Source organism: Poromitra crassiceps (assembly GCF_964638095.1).
Source record: "Poromitra crassiceps genome assembly, chromosome: 22".
NCBI classification, from domain to species: domain Eukaryota; kingdom Metazoa; phylum Chordata; class Actinopteri; order Beryciformes; family Melamphaidae; genus Poromitra; species Poromitra crassiceps.
The window spans coordinates 7,352,139-7,370,157 of record NC_139647.1 but is presented as its reverse complement, the minus strand read 5'-3'; the positions used below and the strand labels follow the sequence as shown (position 1 = coordinate 7,370,157).

The window sequence follows — 18,019 nt, the reverse complement described above, 5'->3', positions numbered from 1 at the left end:
TTGTTCCTTTATAAGGAAAAACCGCGCCTTTTTTGTTCCTACGGGGCTGCCGTAGGCGTACTTAAAAGGGCTGCCGTACCAGCACACTCCAGAGAGAGAGAGAGAGAAAGAGATAGAGAGAGTGGAGCTCACAGAGAAGACAGGGCCACGGCCCACAGGGCAGCTTGTTAGCCTATGCTAGTTGATATTTTCGTTGTGCACTATTTATTATTTATTTACCGTCTTTATGTTCTGTCCCACTTATGGGACTATCCTGGATTCCTCCTCACGCATACAACCGAGTGGAGCTGGCCCAGTGTCGGGACTCGGGACCGGCCAGCACCGCTCCAGAAGGCCATGTCAGCTAAAGTTTGGGTGAGTGGCTTGGGCATGTCAATGGATAAATCAGCCTTTCAGTGTTCAATCCTTCATGTTACAGTTATTGGTGTAATAGTAGAAACGCCTAGACAACGAACGATGCTAAGTTAATGAATGAAATTGGATGAATGTATACCGAACCTGTAACACATATTTAGAAGGATATTTTGGATGTGGGTTTTGTGAAGAGCCATAGATCATAAACAATCAATCAATAATTTACTATCACAGTTTCCAGGGGCTTTAAGCTAGGGGTGGGGGAAAAAATCGATACAGCATAGTATAGTGATATTTTGTGGGCAATATGTAGTATCGTATCGAATGCCAAGTATCGTGACATTTAATTATACAAAATGTCAAGTGCATGCAACATTTATGACAGACTTTTATAACAGTGTTGGTCAGTCTGTCTGCTTGACAATTTTGCTCCAATAAAAATGATTGAAGTGAGATGAACAGACTGGAAACTTTATCTGATTAGATAAAACAGATGTTGACAAAGTTTTTACCTTTGGGACATCATTTGCAGTTGAAAAAATGTAATAAATCACAATATATCGCAATACTCAATATATCGCAATATTAGCATATCGCAATACTATCGGATCGTGACTTAAGTATTGTGATAATATCGTATCGTGGGGCATCAGTGATTCCCACCCCCTACTTGAAGCATGTGTTTCTCACCATCGTAGCAGAAGCCGTGCAGACAGGGGCTGGAGCTGCACTCGTCCAGGTTGGTTTCACAGCGCGGGCCGGTGAAGCCACGGGGACACACACAGCGGAAGCCCAGAGGGAAGCGGTCCTGATCCAACTCCTCTGCACACGACGCCCCGTTCTCACACGGGTTACTGGCCTCGCACGGCAGCAACTCACAATTAGCACCTGGAGAGGAGGAGACAAACATGCATATAGCAGGAGCAGCCAGCAGCCAACAGACAGACTATAGGAGGAGACAAACATGCATATAGCAGGAGCAGCCAGCAGCCAACAGACAGACTATGTGATCGTATTAAAGACTACAACCAGGGTTATCAAACTCAATGTAATCCCAGGCCACGTCAGCATTATAGCTGCCTTCAAAGGGGCCAGTTGTAAATGTAACACGATCTAGCCAACGTGTTCTCATATTTAATCATCGCCTCTGATTCGATTATTATTGTTTTTAGTAATAACTTAATACTTAATAACTAGATCTGAAAGAAGAATTATAGGGAAAACAATGGAAAATAGAGACAACTAGTAGCCTACAACTATTCAAGTTAACAATAGCTATTTCTAAGCATATTGCGAAGAATTGTATTGTGCAAATTGTATTCATTGCTAGCTCTCACGAGCCACATAAAAGCAGGTGCCGGGCCGGATTTGGCCCCCGGGCCTTGAGTTTGACACATGTGGACTAAACCCTTATTGTATGATTCCTTCAACCAATCTTTATTATAGATTGCATGCCGTTTTTAAATCAAATAAAACGTTTTTTCAACAATCAACATCTATTTTCTATGTGGTCTGAGATATCAACTCGCCAATTTGGTTTTTAAAATAAGCATGATAGTTTTTATAGCAACAAAACTCAATCCTGTTGATACATTTTGTAATGTAATTAAAAGCTCATACTGGCACAGGTGAGCTATCCCCCCTCTACCTGGTAGCTCCCAACGAAGTGCACCTCAAATACTCTACCTCCTACAATTATAAATATAGAAAGTAGATATAGACTTAAAAAGAAGCTAAAAGTACATTTTATAATTTCATAACTAGTTAATTATACGCAATGAATGGAACTGGTATTAGAAATAGTGATTATACACCTAGATATCGTATAGAGTTGATAGTAATTAATGTAGTAATATAGTTAGACGTTATATAACATAAGGATGTACTATGGGTGGACAGATGATAGATAATGATTGCTAAACGGGATAGTAATGTATTAGTTAGGCTATAGGTAGATGTATTATATTATAGTATTATATGACTGTATACTGTATATAGTATTTTAGGAAGATTGTGATGGAGGTTACATGGTTATTTGGATGGACATATGCTGCATTTAGAACCAGGTTGAGTGAGTTTTTGTTTGTTTTCTCTTGTTTGTCTTAAATTTATGATTTTAAAATGTGTTTTGTCTTTTACTTTGCATATTTGTAATGTATCTGTATTGTTTGTTTTGACTGTGGACCCCAGGAAGAGTAGCTGTTGCCTTGTGTAATGGCTAATGGGGATCCTAATAAACTAAACTAAACTAAACTCCTCATGACTTTTTCTCGGTGACAAACACTTCTGTGTGGATTACAATATATTTTTATCAACATCATATATTTATTCTGCTGTGATGTCAAATGTCACTCTGTTGCTTAACACTTAGAAATTAGGGCATAGGCAAAACATAGAGCCTGCTGCAGTGTCAGATTTGCTCCTCTCGTCTATGAATAGCATGCAACATGCAATAGTTTCCGGTGGAAAAAAACAGAAGGTTAGTGACCACTACGGTAAACACAAGCCACCAGAGAATTTACAAGCATGGAATATAGGGCCTACATGCACACATCAATTAAATTCTCTGGAGGGCGTTTTACACACATTTTGGGACTGGATTAGAGTTAATGGGTTTGATCCTTAGAGATTTGTATTCCATTCCTTTCAGAGACAGAATATTTTACACACACAAAACAATGCTTGCAACAAAACAAAACTGATCAAATGGATAGCCCCAGTCCTCAATTCTGATTGCCATGTTTGATCCTATTTAAAAATATGTGATAAAAGCACCCCTGTGACCATATGCTGTAGCAGTTAGTAAATATGAATGCACTAACTGAAACTCAGCACTCATGAGAGTTTACGGAAGTTCTACCAGAGACGGAACTAGTTACATCATCATTACTAATTATCCAATGACAACCTGCCATCTCTCCAAGCGGGCTGTTTAAAAGGGGGTGTTCCCTCCTACCTGTCTGATGCTCTTGTCTCCTCTGTGCTGCAGCAGCATCAACCCACCACCTCCCCGGCTTCCACCCCAGTACCACCAGGTGAAGACCTCTTCTCCCAAGGGGGGAGGGTTCTGACGTCCCTGCCAAACTCACGGCAGACCAGTCATCACGTGGCTGATCCCCCTTGGGTCAAGGGGCCCTCCGCCAAAGGCTTTTTATCAATAAAATTGTTCAAGCTGATTTGGTGTTGTGTGTAGTCTCTAAGGTAGAAATGCCAGTTATGTGTATCTTAACAGCCCATTTGTTTGAGCAAACTTTTAGTATAGAGACATTACAAAGACAAGATAACTCCCGCACACTGTCTCCACTTGCAAAAAGGTTTATTAACGGAAAGAAAAACGTTTGGGTCCAAAGACCTTCATGAAATTCTTACAGAGTAAGTACTGATTCACAGAGTCTTTTATAGCCTGGTCGATGGTTGAAAAGTCAGCTCCAAACTGCTGTTTGAGACACTCTTCTTGTGTTTGAATTTCTGTCTTTAATTCACGTGCTTCAGCACAACATCGACCAGGCTATAAAAGACTCTGTGAATCAGTATAAGGCAAAAAAGGCAAAAAAAAAAATGCAGGAGAGGCAAGCGCACAAGGGGAAGGCCGCGATTGGACGGGCAGCTTCAGAGAGACACGGGACATATTCTAGGAAGATTTCCTCTAGTTCCCTCCAGAATCATAGCCTATTTTAATTATATTAAATAGCCTATTTTTCTCTCCCTGTTACTCTGGCTTGTGTTTGTTCTTCCTATAGGCTTTGATAGCCTACCTGCCATTACTAATTAAGTGTGTTGGATTTATTGTATATGACGTGTATTTACATTATTGCTATTTCTGTGTCATTTCTTTTGCTTTAGTGCTACGGCAATGTCAAGACTTCTTTATACCAGCCAATTCAGGTCAATTGGCTCCAATTATGACGCCAGGGTGTAGTAGTGTGACCGGATTGGTCCACACACAGGTCTACCTGCCTATTTAACTGGGTCCCTCCTCTGACTCTGTATGAATCTGATGAAACGTTTTTCTTTGTGCGGGAGTTCTCCTTTTCTTTAGATTCAGTCGGGTTTCCCCTCCTCCGACGCACCTGTCCTTTTTAGGTGTGCAGAAGCTCTGTTCCTTCAAGTATAGAGACATTTAAAAGTGCCCACATTATAATATTCTGCTCATGCATCAAACAGTCATCTGTTGAAATAAAATAACTCTTTTCTAAAGCACATAAAAGGTATAAAATGTCAACAGAGAAAGACAATGCATACATATAGAAAGTATCTTAAGAAGATGTAAGCATGCAGAACAGCAATCAGGCCAGCATATCAAACACAAAACAAGGGATCGGTTTCCTACCTCTGATAATTTCTGCAAAACAAACTCGACAGCAACAACAAAAAGTAGGGGAAACAACATTAAGGATAGGGAAATCTCAAAGAAATTGTAAAAATGATGAGCAAAGGAAATTTACATATATATATAATGCTGTTACTGTATTAGGTTCAAGAGTTCTGCAATCAAACTATATACACGCATGTCTGAACCATTTGGCTGGCAGTAGCCATAGCTGGTTACTACCCAATAGGTCAGTTGGGAGAGTTTTCAAATTGGAAGAGTTTGACAAGAAGTTGGGAGAGTTTGACAACAAAGTTAACTAGATCCAGAGCGCATACTGTACCTCTGCCAACACTATGAAATTGACGAGATATCAGTTCCACATGTGGGATTTTCCCCAAAAGTTCATAATTTCTCCCATGATGCCACATTATCACAACTTGTTTCACATTAGGAGATGCACTCGTTCTCTGGTGCTTTCCAGTGGGAGTAAAGTCTGCTTTGGATAAGCCACTCTAGGACTTTCACATTGTTGTTCTGAAGCCATTGCAGAGTTGCTTTAGCTGTACGCCTAAGATATTTTCCTATTAAAACATGCATTCACTCTCTGAAGCACGTTCTCTTCAAAAGTGTGCCTGTATTTGGCTCATTGAGAGTTGATTGGAGTTAAGTTATGGATGCTCCAGTGATGTCATTTCTGCATGAATGACATCACTGGCATCAACTTGAACTCAAATCAACTCAATAACTCAAACTAAATGAATGCCTTCAAAGCCGTTTACAGTTTGTGTGAGATCATGTGCAAAGTAAAGCAGCATTGTTTTCATTTAATAATGAATTTCTTAACAGTTACGATACATGTTTCATTGGTTTAGTCAAATGTTAATGCACATTATTCAAGACAACTGTGACATCATTGGGATGTCATCAGAGAGTGATGTCATCAGTGATACCAATAGAGCATGGCGAGGCCACGCAGCTGCAGCCGAGCTGCGTATGCGAGCTGCAGGGCGGGTGAGCCCGCACAGCAGGCGAGCCTAGGAATCGAGCGCGCGAGATGCCTGGTGTGGGGAAAAGCACCCACTGTACCGTAAATAACATCTTGCTCATTAGTGGTGTTTTCTTTCAGGTGCAAATGAAGATGGAGTCGTGTTGGTGAGACACATGAAGCGAGTTCAGACAGGTGAAAGTAATATTATGTCAAGTTAATTAACATTGCTTTTGGTCCCTATTCCCTCAGAGCTCATTACCTTTAAATGGAGCCACACATTGGCAGAAGTAATTACCAGGCTGGTCAATGCAAGTGGCTCCATTCTTGCAGGGAGCTGAGGCGCACTCATCAACGTCAAGCTCACACTCGCTACCTGTGTGACACAAAAGAACATAGAGTGATAAATAAATAAATCATATAGAAGGGTCACTGACACAAGAGAACATAGAGTGATAGATAAATAAATAAATAAATACATAATATAGAAGGGCCTTTGACAGAAAAGAACAGATTGATAAATAAACAAATAAATAATATAGAAGGGTCACTGACACTCCATACCTTTGACAGAAAAGAACATAGTAGATTGATAGATAAATAAATAAATAAATAAATAAGAGTCACTGACATAAATTAATACATAAATAATGTGGAAGGCTCACTGACACGCGGTACCTTTGACAGAAAAGAACATACGGTAGTTTGATAAATAAATAAATAATATAGAAGGGTCACTGACACAAATGCTTGGCATGTTAATAACTAATCAATGTTCAAATCATCAAAGAGTTGAATTTGAATGAGAGAGTAAGCTGGTTTCCTCAGGTCCTAATGAACCAACATAGAGGACAACATGTACTGGTGTCCAGTCATACTACAGGCTTGTTGCTGTAACATCACACATTCACACTGTCTTTGGTGCAGGGGGCTGTCTATCTATCTACATGTGTAAAACAAGACTTGCATTTGAACAAATTTAACCACACTTGGTTTATTGTTTGGTGCAAAGGCTGCTACCACTTTAACCTGTGAGGATTCATTTTGGATTATGTTGATCTTAACGCCAAATATAATATTGGTGACAGAGAAGGTAGTCTCGCTTGCCAGACTTCCCTCCCTTCCGGGAGAGGAGTCTGGCAGCGTAGATCTCCATTCTGGACTTGCGGGAAGGGGGGGGGGGGGAATGCTCTGTTTGGCTTAACCATGTCTCGCTTACCAGACTCTCTCCCTACAACGGGGGATCCAATCGTTTTCAGCATATAGCAACGAGCTAGCGACAGATTGGACACACACAGCAGGAGAGGCATTTGAGATGGACAGATTCGTCACGGAGGGAAAGGAAATCCATATTATCGTCACGCCGGTCAGTCAGAGCAGGTCGGAGGCTGCAGAAAGGGATTTTCTTCCCCTGGCGACTGAAATGGTCGCCACCAATGGCAGAGCTCATACCAGCAGCCTGTTTCCATGCAGCCAGACTTCTCTCCCGGAAGGGAAGTTGACCGAAAAGAAAGTTAACACTCAACTTGGACTCGGGAACAATCGTTTCCCTTCTTTGTGTGTGCATTAACGTTAAGGAAATGTTTACTAATAATAATGTTGCCAAGTAAATGCTGTATGCTAATAAAGGAGTGAGGATAATACAGTACATGCTTTGCGTTCCTTAGTTTGAGCTTTGCAGTGTTCTAAGCAGACCGGACGGCATGCAGCAGAATATCCCTTATGAGACTTGAGACTTGGACTCGTGACCAAAGACTTGAGACTTGCAAAGGTGAGCATCTCTGAATGCTGATGATAGTCATTTTGTTGAGTATAGCCATAATACCCAAGGGTGTGTCGTTATGGTGATGCAGTGAGGTGCAACACACAGCACAGAAAACCCTCAGAGCAGAAAACGTCCTTTCAGGTCCAGTATTTTGGCTTATATACTATGGTCCCCTGCGCACATGCACATCCTGAAAAGTTACTACTTATACTAAACATACTAATTAAAAAACAAGACAAACCAGCTCCCTCGTCACCACAACAGTCAGCATTTCAGCCAATTGGCATAGCTAGCTGTGCTCTATGGGAATTAACAGTCAGCAATCAAAAACAGCCAAGCTATCTGTAGCACACAAATCACAAGGAAGGGATTACCAGCACATTTAAAGGTGTGTTCTAACAAAGAGCAAACAATGTCGGAAAAACAGCTTCACAACCAACACTGTGTGAAAAACAGCTTCATAACAAACACTGTCACGTCTAACTAGGAGTGCAGACCTCCACCAATGCCCACATCCCCCCAGCCACTCCCCCTACCCACCCCGTGACCCCTGACCCTCTATGACCTTCCTATCCCTAGCCCCGCCCCATCCCATTGACCCGACCTGGATCGGATCCCGCTCCCAAATTTAATGGGTTCTTCCTTGGCCCATGACATATTGACATTCATACAACAAATACATAAATATACAACATTTTCATTGCCAGATTAAGTTATCTTGGCTTTACAGATCTACATTTTGACAGCACGTGCAAGGTTTGCAAAATGTGCCTTGTTGGCTCTTTACATTATTAGATTTGCAGAGTGGATGCACAGGTGTGCACTGCTACTGTAGCTGTTCACATGCTCGGGTATACAGATTCACTGCTACTGTAGCTGTTCACATGCTCAGGTATACAGATTCACTGCTACTGTAGCTGTTCACATGCTCAGGACAGGTATACAGATTCACTGCTACTGTAGCTGTTCACATGCTCAGGTATACAGATTCATTGCTACTGTAGCTGTTCACATGCTCAGGTATACAGATTTAACAAAATACGTACCGAATAAGTCCAGAATTTCAACTCTGCATTGTACTTACCATTTTGCTATAGGATTTAATTTCAATCCAGTTTTATAACACATGTTGATGATCAAACTATGTTCACCTGGATACATCATGGATTGGATACTCAATGTACAGACTCACCTGCAAAGCCAGGCATACAGACACATTCATATCCATGAGCAAGGTCAACACACGTGGCATTGTGGAGGCATGGGGAAGATATGCACTCGTCTATGTTGATTTCACAGCAGTTGCCTGTAAAGAAATATACAGTGAAACAATCAGTGATGATGCCATTAATCCAATTATAAGCACACTGTTACTGTATGCATGAACAGGTATCGAATATATAGTTTCAACTGCTGCCACACCTTCCTCTCTCTTTGTTTGATTTGGTTGTATAATGTTTTGCATCATTTCGTTCTGTGATTGATTGTTGATTAGTTAGACCTAGGCAGAGCAAGGAATGAGTCTCGCGCTACTTTTGAATGCTAAAATAAAGCTGATAATGTACAATTTAATTCAAAATAAAAATAAACCTTTCAAAGTACAACACAAACTGTCCATTTTGATGCAACTCCGACAGTGCTGCTTAATCCAGAACCTTACTTCCTGGAACTCTTGAGAGTAAAAAACTGGTCCATTGGAGTGAATGGAGATCTCGTGACTCTTCTATATACACGGCTCTGGACCTACATTAGGTAGGTTCATTCTCTGTCAAGTCTTTCAGACATCATTGTGATGATGGTAATACAGTTTTCCCAACCAGCTGATGCCACGCTGCTGTTGTGTTTGGCAGAACTGTGCATCTAAAAGCCTTTACTGTACATCAGCGGTGCCCAAACTTGTTTTAGGATGAGAGCTACTTACAAAAAATACAATTAGCCGCGAGCGACTTCTTTTCCCCTCGTCCCCTCAAGTACATATTTAGCACATTTTAAGGGTATTATGTTATCTATTTAACATTATATAAGAATGTTATAATGTAATGTAACTACTGTAGATACTGAGTTAGCTATACATGAGTGGGATCTAGTTTGTTTATGCATACAAAAAAAATTATAATGATAATTATATTTTTTTGGCGATCTACTTATTGATGGCCCGAGATCTACTGCACCGTATGCGCCGAGGGGTGTGCCGCACTACATTCTCTCCTTGGGCTAACTTCTAGTCATTGAAATTCTAGTGAAATCACACAATTTATGCATTTTGCTGGGGACTCCGCTGCGAGCCCTCATCAAGCTGACATTTGTGTATATAGGTCTAGCTGCCATCAGCAAGGCTCCAAGTCAAGGCTGACGCACGAGCATGTTTTCCGCCTAGTGACGTTTACGTCCCAGTCACGCAGACTTCCCCCACTTCTCTCTGCTACCTTATTGCTTATATAAACAATTCATCACAAGAAACAAGTTGATCATAAAGCCCTCTATAAACTCTTTTTGATTATATTTTCTAGCATGTAAGTCTCCCAAATAACGCGAGGCAACACTTGTTAGTAACTAATCCCCGCCAGGCACTGCATCATTCATGTTACTCTGCACAGAATGAAACCTTTATTCACACAAGGAATTTATTGTTATTCGCCCCGAACTTGTTTTCTCTGAAAATAGGAGTAAATCAGCTGTGTAGTTATCTGTATATGAACTCATTCACAAGATCATCTTTTTTCCATTATCACAATTTCTCACATCTGCAGTTTCTATTACTTGTGGAAGAAGCCGGATTACATTTTGTGAAATGCCACAAAGCAAAATGCACATATTTGAATTTCAACAACATTCCATATCATGACTGTGTATAGGGTGTGCTGCTCATGTACAGCAACACTGTGAGGGATATAGTTTGTTTTATCACCTCACCTCCTTCCAGGTGGCCAGGATGTGTGTAGTAATAATCATATTTTCCTTTGCCTGCTTGCTGAGGGCAAAGCTGTAGGTTAGCCTCTCCTGAACACGGAGACTTTAGGCTTATACATTTTGAAAATAATAATGGTCAGAGTGACAAAGAAATGTTTATATTTTTCTGGATCATTCTGGGGACATTCAAGGGTTTTTTTGTGTGATGAGATCTGTCACCTATAGCACCCTATGGAGAACAGAGAGTGTAACTAATCACAGTCACACAGCCATACTAAGTTCTGAGTATTGATGTGCAAATAAACACAGCCATTTAGAAACGTGTAAAATGTCAGTACCTGTGGTACCCAGAGGATGTGTGTACCTGTGGTACCCAGAGGATGTGAGTACCTGTGGTACCCAGAGGATGTGAGTACCTGTGGTACCCAGAGGATGTGAGTACCTGTGGTACCCAGAGGATGGGAGTACCTGTGGTACCCAGAGGGCACTGGCAGCTGAATGAGTTGAGCTCATCAATGCAGAATCCTCCATTTTGGCAAGGCTGGCTCAGACATTCATCCACTTCAATGTCACAGTTATTACCTAAAAAGGTGTGAGAGGTGGACAACTGTGTGTATATATATATATACATACATATACATATATATCTACTCTATATTAACCCTCTGCAACATGGGGACATGTTAGTTCTGTGAATAACAAACCACAACTTTAAGTAAAGTGTAAAACAAAAACGATTATTCTTTCAAACACTGTTGTCACTTTGGCATGGAGGTATAAAGCATTATAATACATTATGTCCACCACAATACTTTAGCAACCTTGTTATAAGTTGCCATGTATGATTATAAAGTTATAAAGAGTTGTATAAAGCAATATAAATGCATTATAATGCATTATGCATGTGCTCATAATGCATAATGCAAGTTTTTTTTTAGCATTTAATTTAATAACCTACCTATAAATCCAGGTGCACAGAAGCAGTTGTAGCCACTGAGGGTGTCTCTACAAATGCTCAGGACTCCACATGGCTTTTCTTCACAGTCATCTATGTTTACCTCACAAAACGGACCTGTTAAACCTGCAGTGAAAGGAGAAGTTGCAGCTTTTCAGTTTCAGTTTGCAAAAAAATAAAGGTAAACCTGTACAACCTTTGGTACCACACCCAAATAGCAATGACATATATGATGAATTCATCTATTTAATATACATCCTTACTTAACTCATTGAGTGCCAGCCACTTTTGGAGAACGGACGCTCCCAGTGCCAGAGTTTCAGAGCGTTTTCAGTGATTTCTCGAGGCCCACAGAATATTGTGTGATATTACTATGTAAACACTGAACACGCACAAAGAACGATGAGACTCTATTCTATCATCTGCAAAAAAAAGTTTATTGATCCCATTTTCCGTTCTTTAGTTATGAGCCGGAGAAGATAGCTTGATTCATCCAAAAACAGCAATTTTTTTCTAGAAGCTGAGATAATTGGCCTTTTGTGAAATTAAACATTTCAAGCACACACTGACTCTGAAGCTAATCTTTTCTAATGTAGTCACACCTCAAAAATAATTTCCTTCAATAAAACAGTTTAGGCCAGGGAATTTTGTTTGGCAGAATAATATTTTTAGCTACAACCAGCAGCGCTGGCCCCTGCGTGCGCTGCTGGTTGCAGCTTCTTGCTGGTCTTGATTTGCTGCTGGTGGGCATCGGATATTCTGGCTTGCGTTTGTCAATCCTGTCCTGCTGCCTGGGTCTGTCTGGGTGTTGCGTGCTGCTCTGCGTGCCCCCCCCCCCCCCCCCCCCGCCCCGCCCCGCCCCGCCTCGCCTCAACTGCACACTCCTCCTCCTGTCTGTGGTGGCTCTCTGCTGAGTTTGCTGTGCGCACAGTGAAGGGTGCAGCTTTTTTACAGCGTTCCGCGTGTGTTTGTCACCGGCAACGATGCTTCCAGTTGAGAATAATAACTCCACGGTGTGGATGTGCGGATGTGCTGTCGCAACCGACACAGAGCGGCTCAATTGTGGGAGCAGATTGGCTGCTGCAGGCACAGCTGCAGTAACGTGCTTCAGCATATCGATGCATACGGATGCGATGCGATTTCCGTTTCCATAACGACTTCTTCTTTGTTTTTTCCTTGCCTTTCTGTTATGTGGAGAGCACTGTCGCCACCTAAGGGTTCTGTAAAATAGGTTATAGACCTCCAATAGCTACAATAGTTGTACCAGAGATGTATCAGGGATTGATCCACGTCCCACCGTCAAAAAACGCAATTGACGACAACCGTCGTCATTGGCACTCTACGTCAGTATTTGAATTGACGACAGCTGTCGTCATTGGCATTCAATGAGTTAATAGCTAAAAAATTTATTGAAGAAAGCTCTGGGCCATGAAGCAAATCGAACATGGTGGCCAAGCTCGGTATTACAAGTCACGTGATGCCCTGCAGCAGATTTTCCTGTCCATTACATGGGGAAAGAAGCAGCCATAAATCTCTGAGACATTTTGAAACAACAACTTTTGAGTCATCAAGTTTTATATTGAGGCCATTTTTCTTCAGAAGCTACTAAGAGGTGTTTTCTGGAGCTCCCTTTCTCTCTATGGCTCTGGCCACTGTAGCTGTGGGCCTGGGGTCGCTCGTGAACACAAGCAGACATGTCACACGACCTTGGGCTGCACGCCACCGAAGTAAAACCAGGAAGAAAAACCCCTTCAAAATGCTTCATGCGTCAATGTAGCCAATGTAGGTAACGTGAACTCACATTTCATTTGGTTCTGCGGGACCTCAACTCTGGGAGGGCTGTCTGCAGGAACTGCAAAGCGGACGAGCCAATCAGCGACCTGCCTCGTAGTTGACATCGTAACCGGCCAATCAGAATGTCGCTAGCAAAACAGGAATGGCCGCCCCCTTGCCTGTCCGCCTCGAGGAGTAGTAATGTCAATGTTCGTCTAGTTTAAACAGCCATAAAGTGCAGTTATTGCAGAAATAAGACTCAATAACAACAATTAAACAAGTAGCCTACAGGAGTATGCAACAGCGGAGTTTCTGGGCGGAAAATATGTTTTTGCCGTTCTCCCGAGTGGATTTGGGTTTGACTGGATGCTGATTGGCTGACGGAGTTGTCCGTCAAGGCAAGTACACCCGCCCAACTTCCGCCCACTGCAAAGACTGTTGTGAAGGCTTCAGGCCAGACGGGAACGAAGAACGAAATGAAATGTGAGTTCACGTGACCGGCTGGTTTACCAGGCTAGCGCCAATGACCAGCTTATGTTCAAATGAATGGGCAGCCATTTGTCCATTCATCCTCTAGTTATATATATATAACGTCTTTGGAATTCAGTTCACAACCAGATGAACTGAGCTCTGACTTACATTTCATAAGGTTATGTGTCATTGCTGAAGGCCAAAGAGCTTAGGTGCCCCCACTGAGAAGATAGCCAAGCGAGTGAACCATCATCTAACCAAGAGCGTGTCTACTACAGTATCCATTCATTTCCGTTGCTCCACTTAAAACAAGCCTCTCCTGGATGGTGAACGAAGGAGCTCTCTGTGTGTGTGAACCTGCAGCCAGCTGGAGGCTGCAAAACCACAGGGATTCAACGGGGAATAAAACACAGACTTTGCTTATCCCGTGCGAATGCACCCCCAGAAACACAGACGTCAGGGGGTAATTTCTAAATCACATGAGGTCCCCAGGTAATACTAGTCCCGTGCGAATAGGGCTCAAGAGCGGGATCAAACAACGGACTGATGTGCTGTGCTGTGTACAGTATATCTGTTTCCTTCTGCCTTCCCACTTCTGGCAGACAGCATGGATTGTCATGCTGCTTTTCCCTTCAGATGATTTACATATTGGATGAATTATTATTATTATTATTATTATTATTATTATTATTATTATTATTATTATTATAATTATTATGATTATTATTATTGGATTATTGGATGAATTATACATGACTCACTCTCTGGGTAAAATATTTTTTTAAATATAATATACTGGAACACATTATTTCATGTCAGTATCATAGGGAAGAATGTGATGAATTGTTAATGATTACACAGAACTACAAAGCTTGCTTCATGTACCAAATGAGAACGAACTTAAAAACAAAATGACAGATTTAAAAATGCATTTGATCAACAGAAGGGGAAATACAGTACCTGCAGGGCAAATGCAGTGAACCTGCCCAGTTAAGTTGTGGTAACAGGTGCCTCCGTTTGTGCACAGCGTAACATCTGGTGCACATGCAGTGACAGATGTCGAGCAATTCTGATCTGAAAGGCAAAGTAAATAGGAACGGTGAAAAGAGCCCTATAAAGATGAACACAAACTAAGAACGAAGAGCCCATCAGCGACGTAACGACACATCTCGGCGTTAATACTCAGTCATACAAATGTGTTTGACTACAGATAGTAATGAACATTAACGTGATGAACTAGTGCCATGTGAGGAATGCGTGTGTGCAGTAATGGTGCTGATAGAGGTGATAGGACAGTATCATTGCCATCTTGGCAGCTAGATGACTGAAGTAACGCGAAGGGGGTCCCATAACTCCCCCTGTGTCTAGTGCAGTTTCTTCCCACAGCCAGAAGCACACACAATTTTTATTTAGTCGTCACTAACCTTGTTCTTTAGCCCATCTGCGGCAGCACTACCTTTTAAGTGCAAATCAAGCTAAACAGCTTGAATATAGAATATAGCTATTGTTGTTGCTAGTGCTCAGCATGGAATGGAATGTGTGTGAAAGGTTTGTCAAGGTTAAGCCATATTATACTTAACAATGTAATATAATAAGATGCCCATTAACGATCGCCCGGTAACCTTAAGATATTTGTTACAATATGTATCTTAAGTATGTACATCGTGGGCTTACGATTCTTTTGGTAAACGCAGCTCTGTATTGGCCAAAACCAGAGGTATAAGCAATTAAAAAAAGTACAGATGATATTTAAAAAGAATGGCCAACATGAGCATCTGATTAGAGAGGATAAACCAAGGCATCTTTAATACTCCGCTATCATGTAGCCTAGTCCATTATCCATTTCCAGTATTTCTGACCTTTATGCGTACAGTAAGTCCTTAAATCCTGAAATAAAGTCCTTATTTTTCCATTTTGATGGTGATCAATGACTACGTTTACATGCACACAATATTCCGCTTTTTGCCCATATTCGGAAAATGACAATATTACTAAATTAATAATCCACTAATATTCCCGTTTACATGCAGCCGTAGCTCGCCCTCCCCGACACGTGAGGGGGGGGGGGGGGGGAGAGAGAGATGCAGGTAGGCAGAGTTTTTCTGTTGAGAATAAACAGAGCAGCGCTATTCTTACGAGCATCACTTGGTCCATTTCAGGAGCTTCCTGCTGGAAAGTTTGGTGTTGTGATATTTGCTCATCCAAGTCTTTCATAATAAGTAGGCTAGTAGCCTATACGTTATTACCTCGCAGGCTCGCAAGCATTGTGGACTTCCGTGGGCACTATAATACTCTCTCTTTAAATCGATGTTTCTCATCTCCTCCCGATCAGAAATGTCGGATTTTGTTTTTGCATGCCAGAGATGATGGATTATTATGATTATATCGCCTGTTCTAGAGCTTTCTAGCACACATCAGTTGACCACAAACAGGCAACATGCGTCGCAAACTGCGGTAAAAAACCTGATTGAGACCCATATTCCGAATGCGCTGTATACATGAATCCTCCTAAAACCCGAATAATACTGGAATAACCAAGATGTCTTAATCGGAAAATGCTAAATTCTGAAAATGCAACTGGAATATGCTGTTTACATTACCCTTATCAAATTCAGAATATTGTCATTTTCCAAATAGTGGAATATTGTGTGCATGTAAACGTAGTCATTGTTCAAGAGAGATAGGTACATTATATTCATTCAAGACATGTAAGCTCTGAAAATGACAATACGACAATAACTTACCAGAAAAGCCTAAAGGACAGAGGCATTTATAGCCTGCCACCAGGTCAATACATGTGGAATTATTGGTGCAGTATCCATGGACACATTCATCATAGTTGATTTCACAGTTCACCCCCACAAAACCTATATGAAGAGAATAAATCTCATCAGAAATAGCATGTGAATGTCTAAACGGTAAACATCAGATTTGAGAGGACACACACAACACAGCTTAGTATCAAATTACACCCAAAAGCAATTTATTGCTATTGTGAAACTTTATATGAATTTCTTTATTGCAAGGGCAACACAAATAAACAAGTGCATAATATTGGGGGTGCACTGCTCCACAATCTGCATTTGAGGAAATAAAATTCTATATTTGTTTGAGTGCACTGGATTATTGATTATTTCCAGGCCATTAATTCTAAGTTATAGCAGGGCATGTGAAAAAAATAAAAGGTTAATGTCAAAGTAAAAGAGATTGTGGTATTCCCATTCCTGACATTTTATTCTCCCGTGAATGTATTCCAGCGCACGGTCACGCTACAAAATGACTATCATTAGCACTGTCACACGCTGCGGCTACAGGAGGCCCATGACTAATGCTTGGCTATCAGCAGCATCGGTGCAGGTCAAATTCTCATCATTTCTCAAACTGACCATGGAACCAATTTCCACCTCTCTCCATGTCATAAAATTTGACAATTATCCTGACTTCATTAATAATGCATAACAGTCTTCACCCGCAATCAAGGTTTAACCAGAGCTATGTCTCACAGGTAGCGAGGAGATCAACTCAACCAAGACATTATTGGGAAAATAGCAGATTTATTCCCTCTTACTCTACAAGTGACTGAGTGATTTTTGACACAAATTAGGCTTTTAAGTGTGGAGGGGATTTTATGCGACCAGAGTAATATAGTAAATATTTGTATACATGAAGGGTATTGGACAGCAGGACAGGGAAATGAAGGAAAGATGTGATTGAAAATCATGGTAGATGAGTCGCAAATGGCATCATCAGCATTTCAACATTTCATGAATCGTGACACACGGACATAAAACTGAAGTAGGGGTATAATTGAATACAGTATGATGTTTTATTTTATGGACTGTAACAACATTGAGAGAGAAAAAAAACATGTTTAAAAAAAATATATTTGCTATTTTTCTTTCTGCTATATTATATATATGCTATATTTCTGCTATATTTTACAGAAGTGAACGGTAGGCGGGACTTCCGTATTTGTGAGGAACAACCGGAAGTACAAAACAAATTAGCGGAAGTAGAGTTAAAAAATAAGGTGAATAATACAACTTATGATGAACCGGACATCCATTACCATATAGCATTTTTGTTAAATATATGTTGCACTGCTGTACTGTATGGCCACATTTATTTTTCCCTTATTTTTCTTCAACAAAATAAATATTCTAATAGCTAAATTAAGCGCTGCAGTGTGATACATAATGTAAGATGGCTCAGATTGCAAAGTTAGTTGCCTGTCCACTGTGTCCAAGGACGCACGATAATGTACGTGTAACCCCGCTTATTTTCTGTAGCTACAATAGATGCTACAATTTAGCGATGTTCCTTGTGGGAGTGGGAGAAATTCCTCACTGTACTGTCCAGCGTGATGACGGAGAGACACTGGGAAACAAGCATTCAACGAGGAAACCTGCAACTTCCTGTTGAGAGCAAAACAGGGCATGATGCCAAACTGGCCGTGTGGGCAGTTAATTTTAGAAGGGGCAATACAGCCACTCT

General features: G+C 41.1%; 1 protein-coding gene across 1 annotated transcript in view; it reads right to left on the bottom strand.

Annotated features, from left to right (window-relative positions):
- Positions 1–18,019, bottom strand: part of eys (eyes shut homolog) — a gene marked incomplete at both ends in the record, with an annotated part of 311,891 nt that overhangs the window by 145,700 nt on the left and 148,172 nt on the right. Inside the window, 7 exons of the mRNA XM_083658278.1 lie at positions 1,045–1,242; positions 5,914–6,027; positions 8,609–8,722; positions 10,795–10,908; positions 11,285–11,407; positions 14,486–14,599; positions 16,270–16,392. Of these exons, the coding sequence (XP_083514404.1) occupies positions 1,045–1,242; positions 5,914–6,027; positions 8,609–8,722; positions 10,795–10,908; positions 11,285–11,407; positions 14,486–14,599; positions 16,270–16,392 (900 nt within the window). The remainder of the gene's footprint in view (positions 1–1,044; positions 1,243–5,913; positions 6,028–8,608; positions 8,723–10,794; positions 10,909–11,284; positions 11,408–14,485; positions 14,600–16,269; positions 16,393–18,019) is intronic.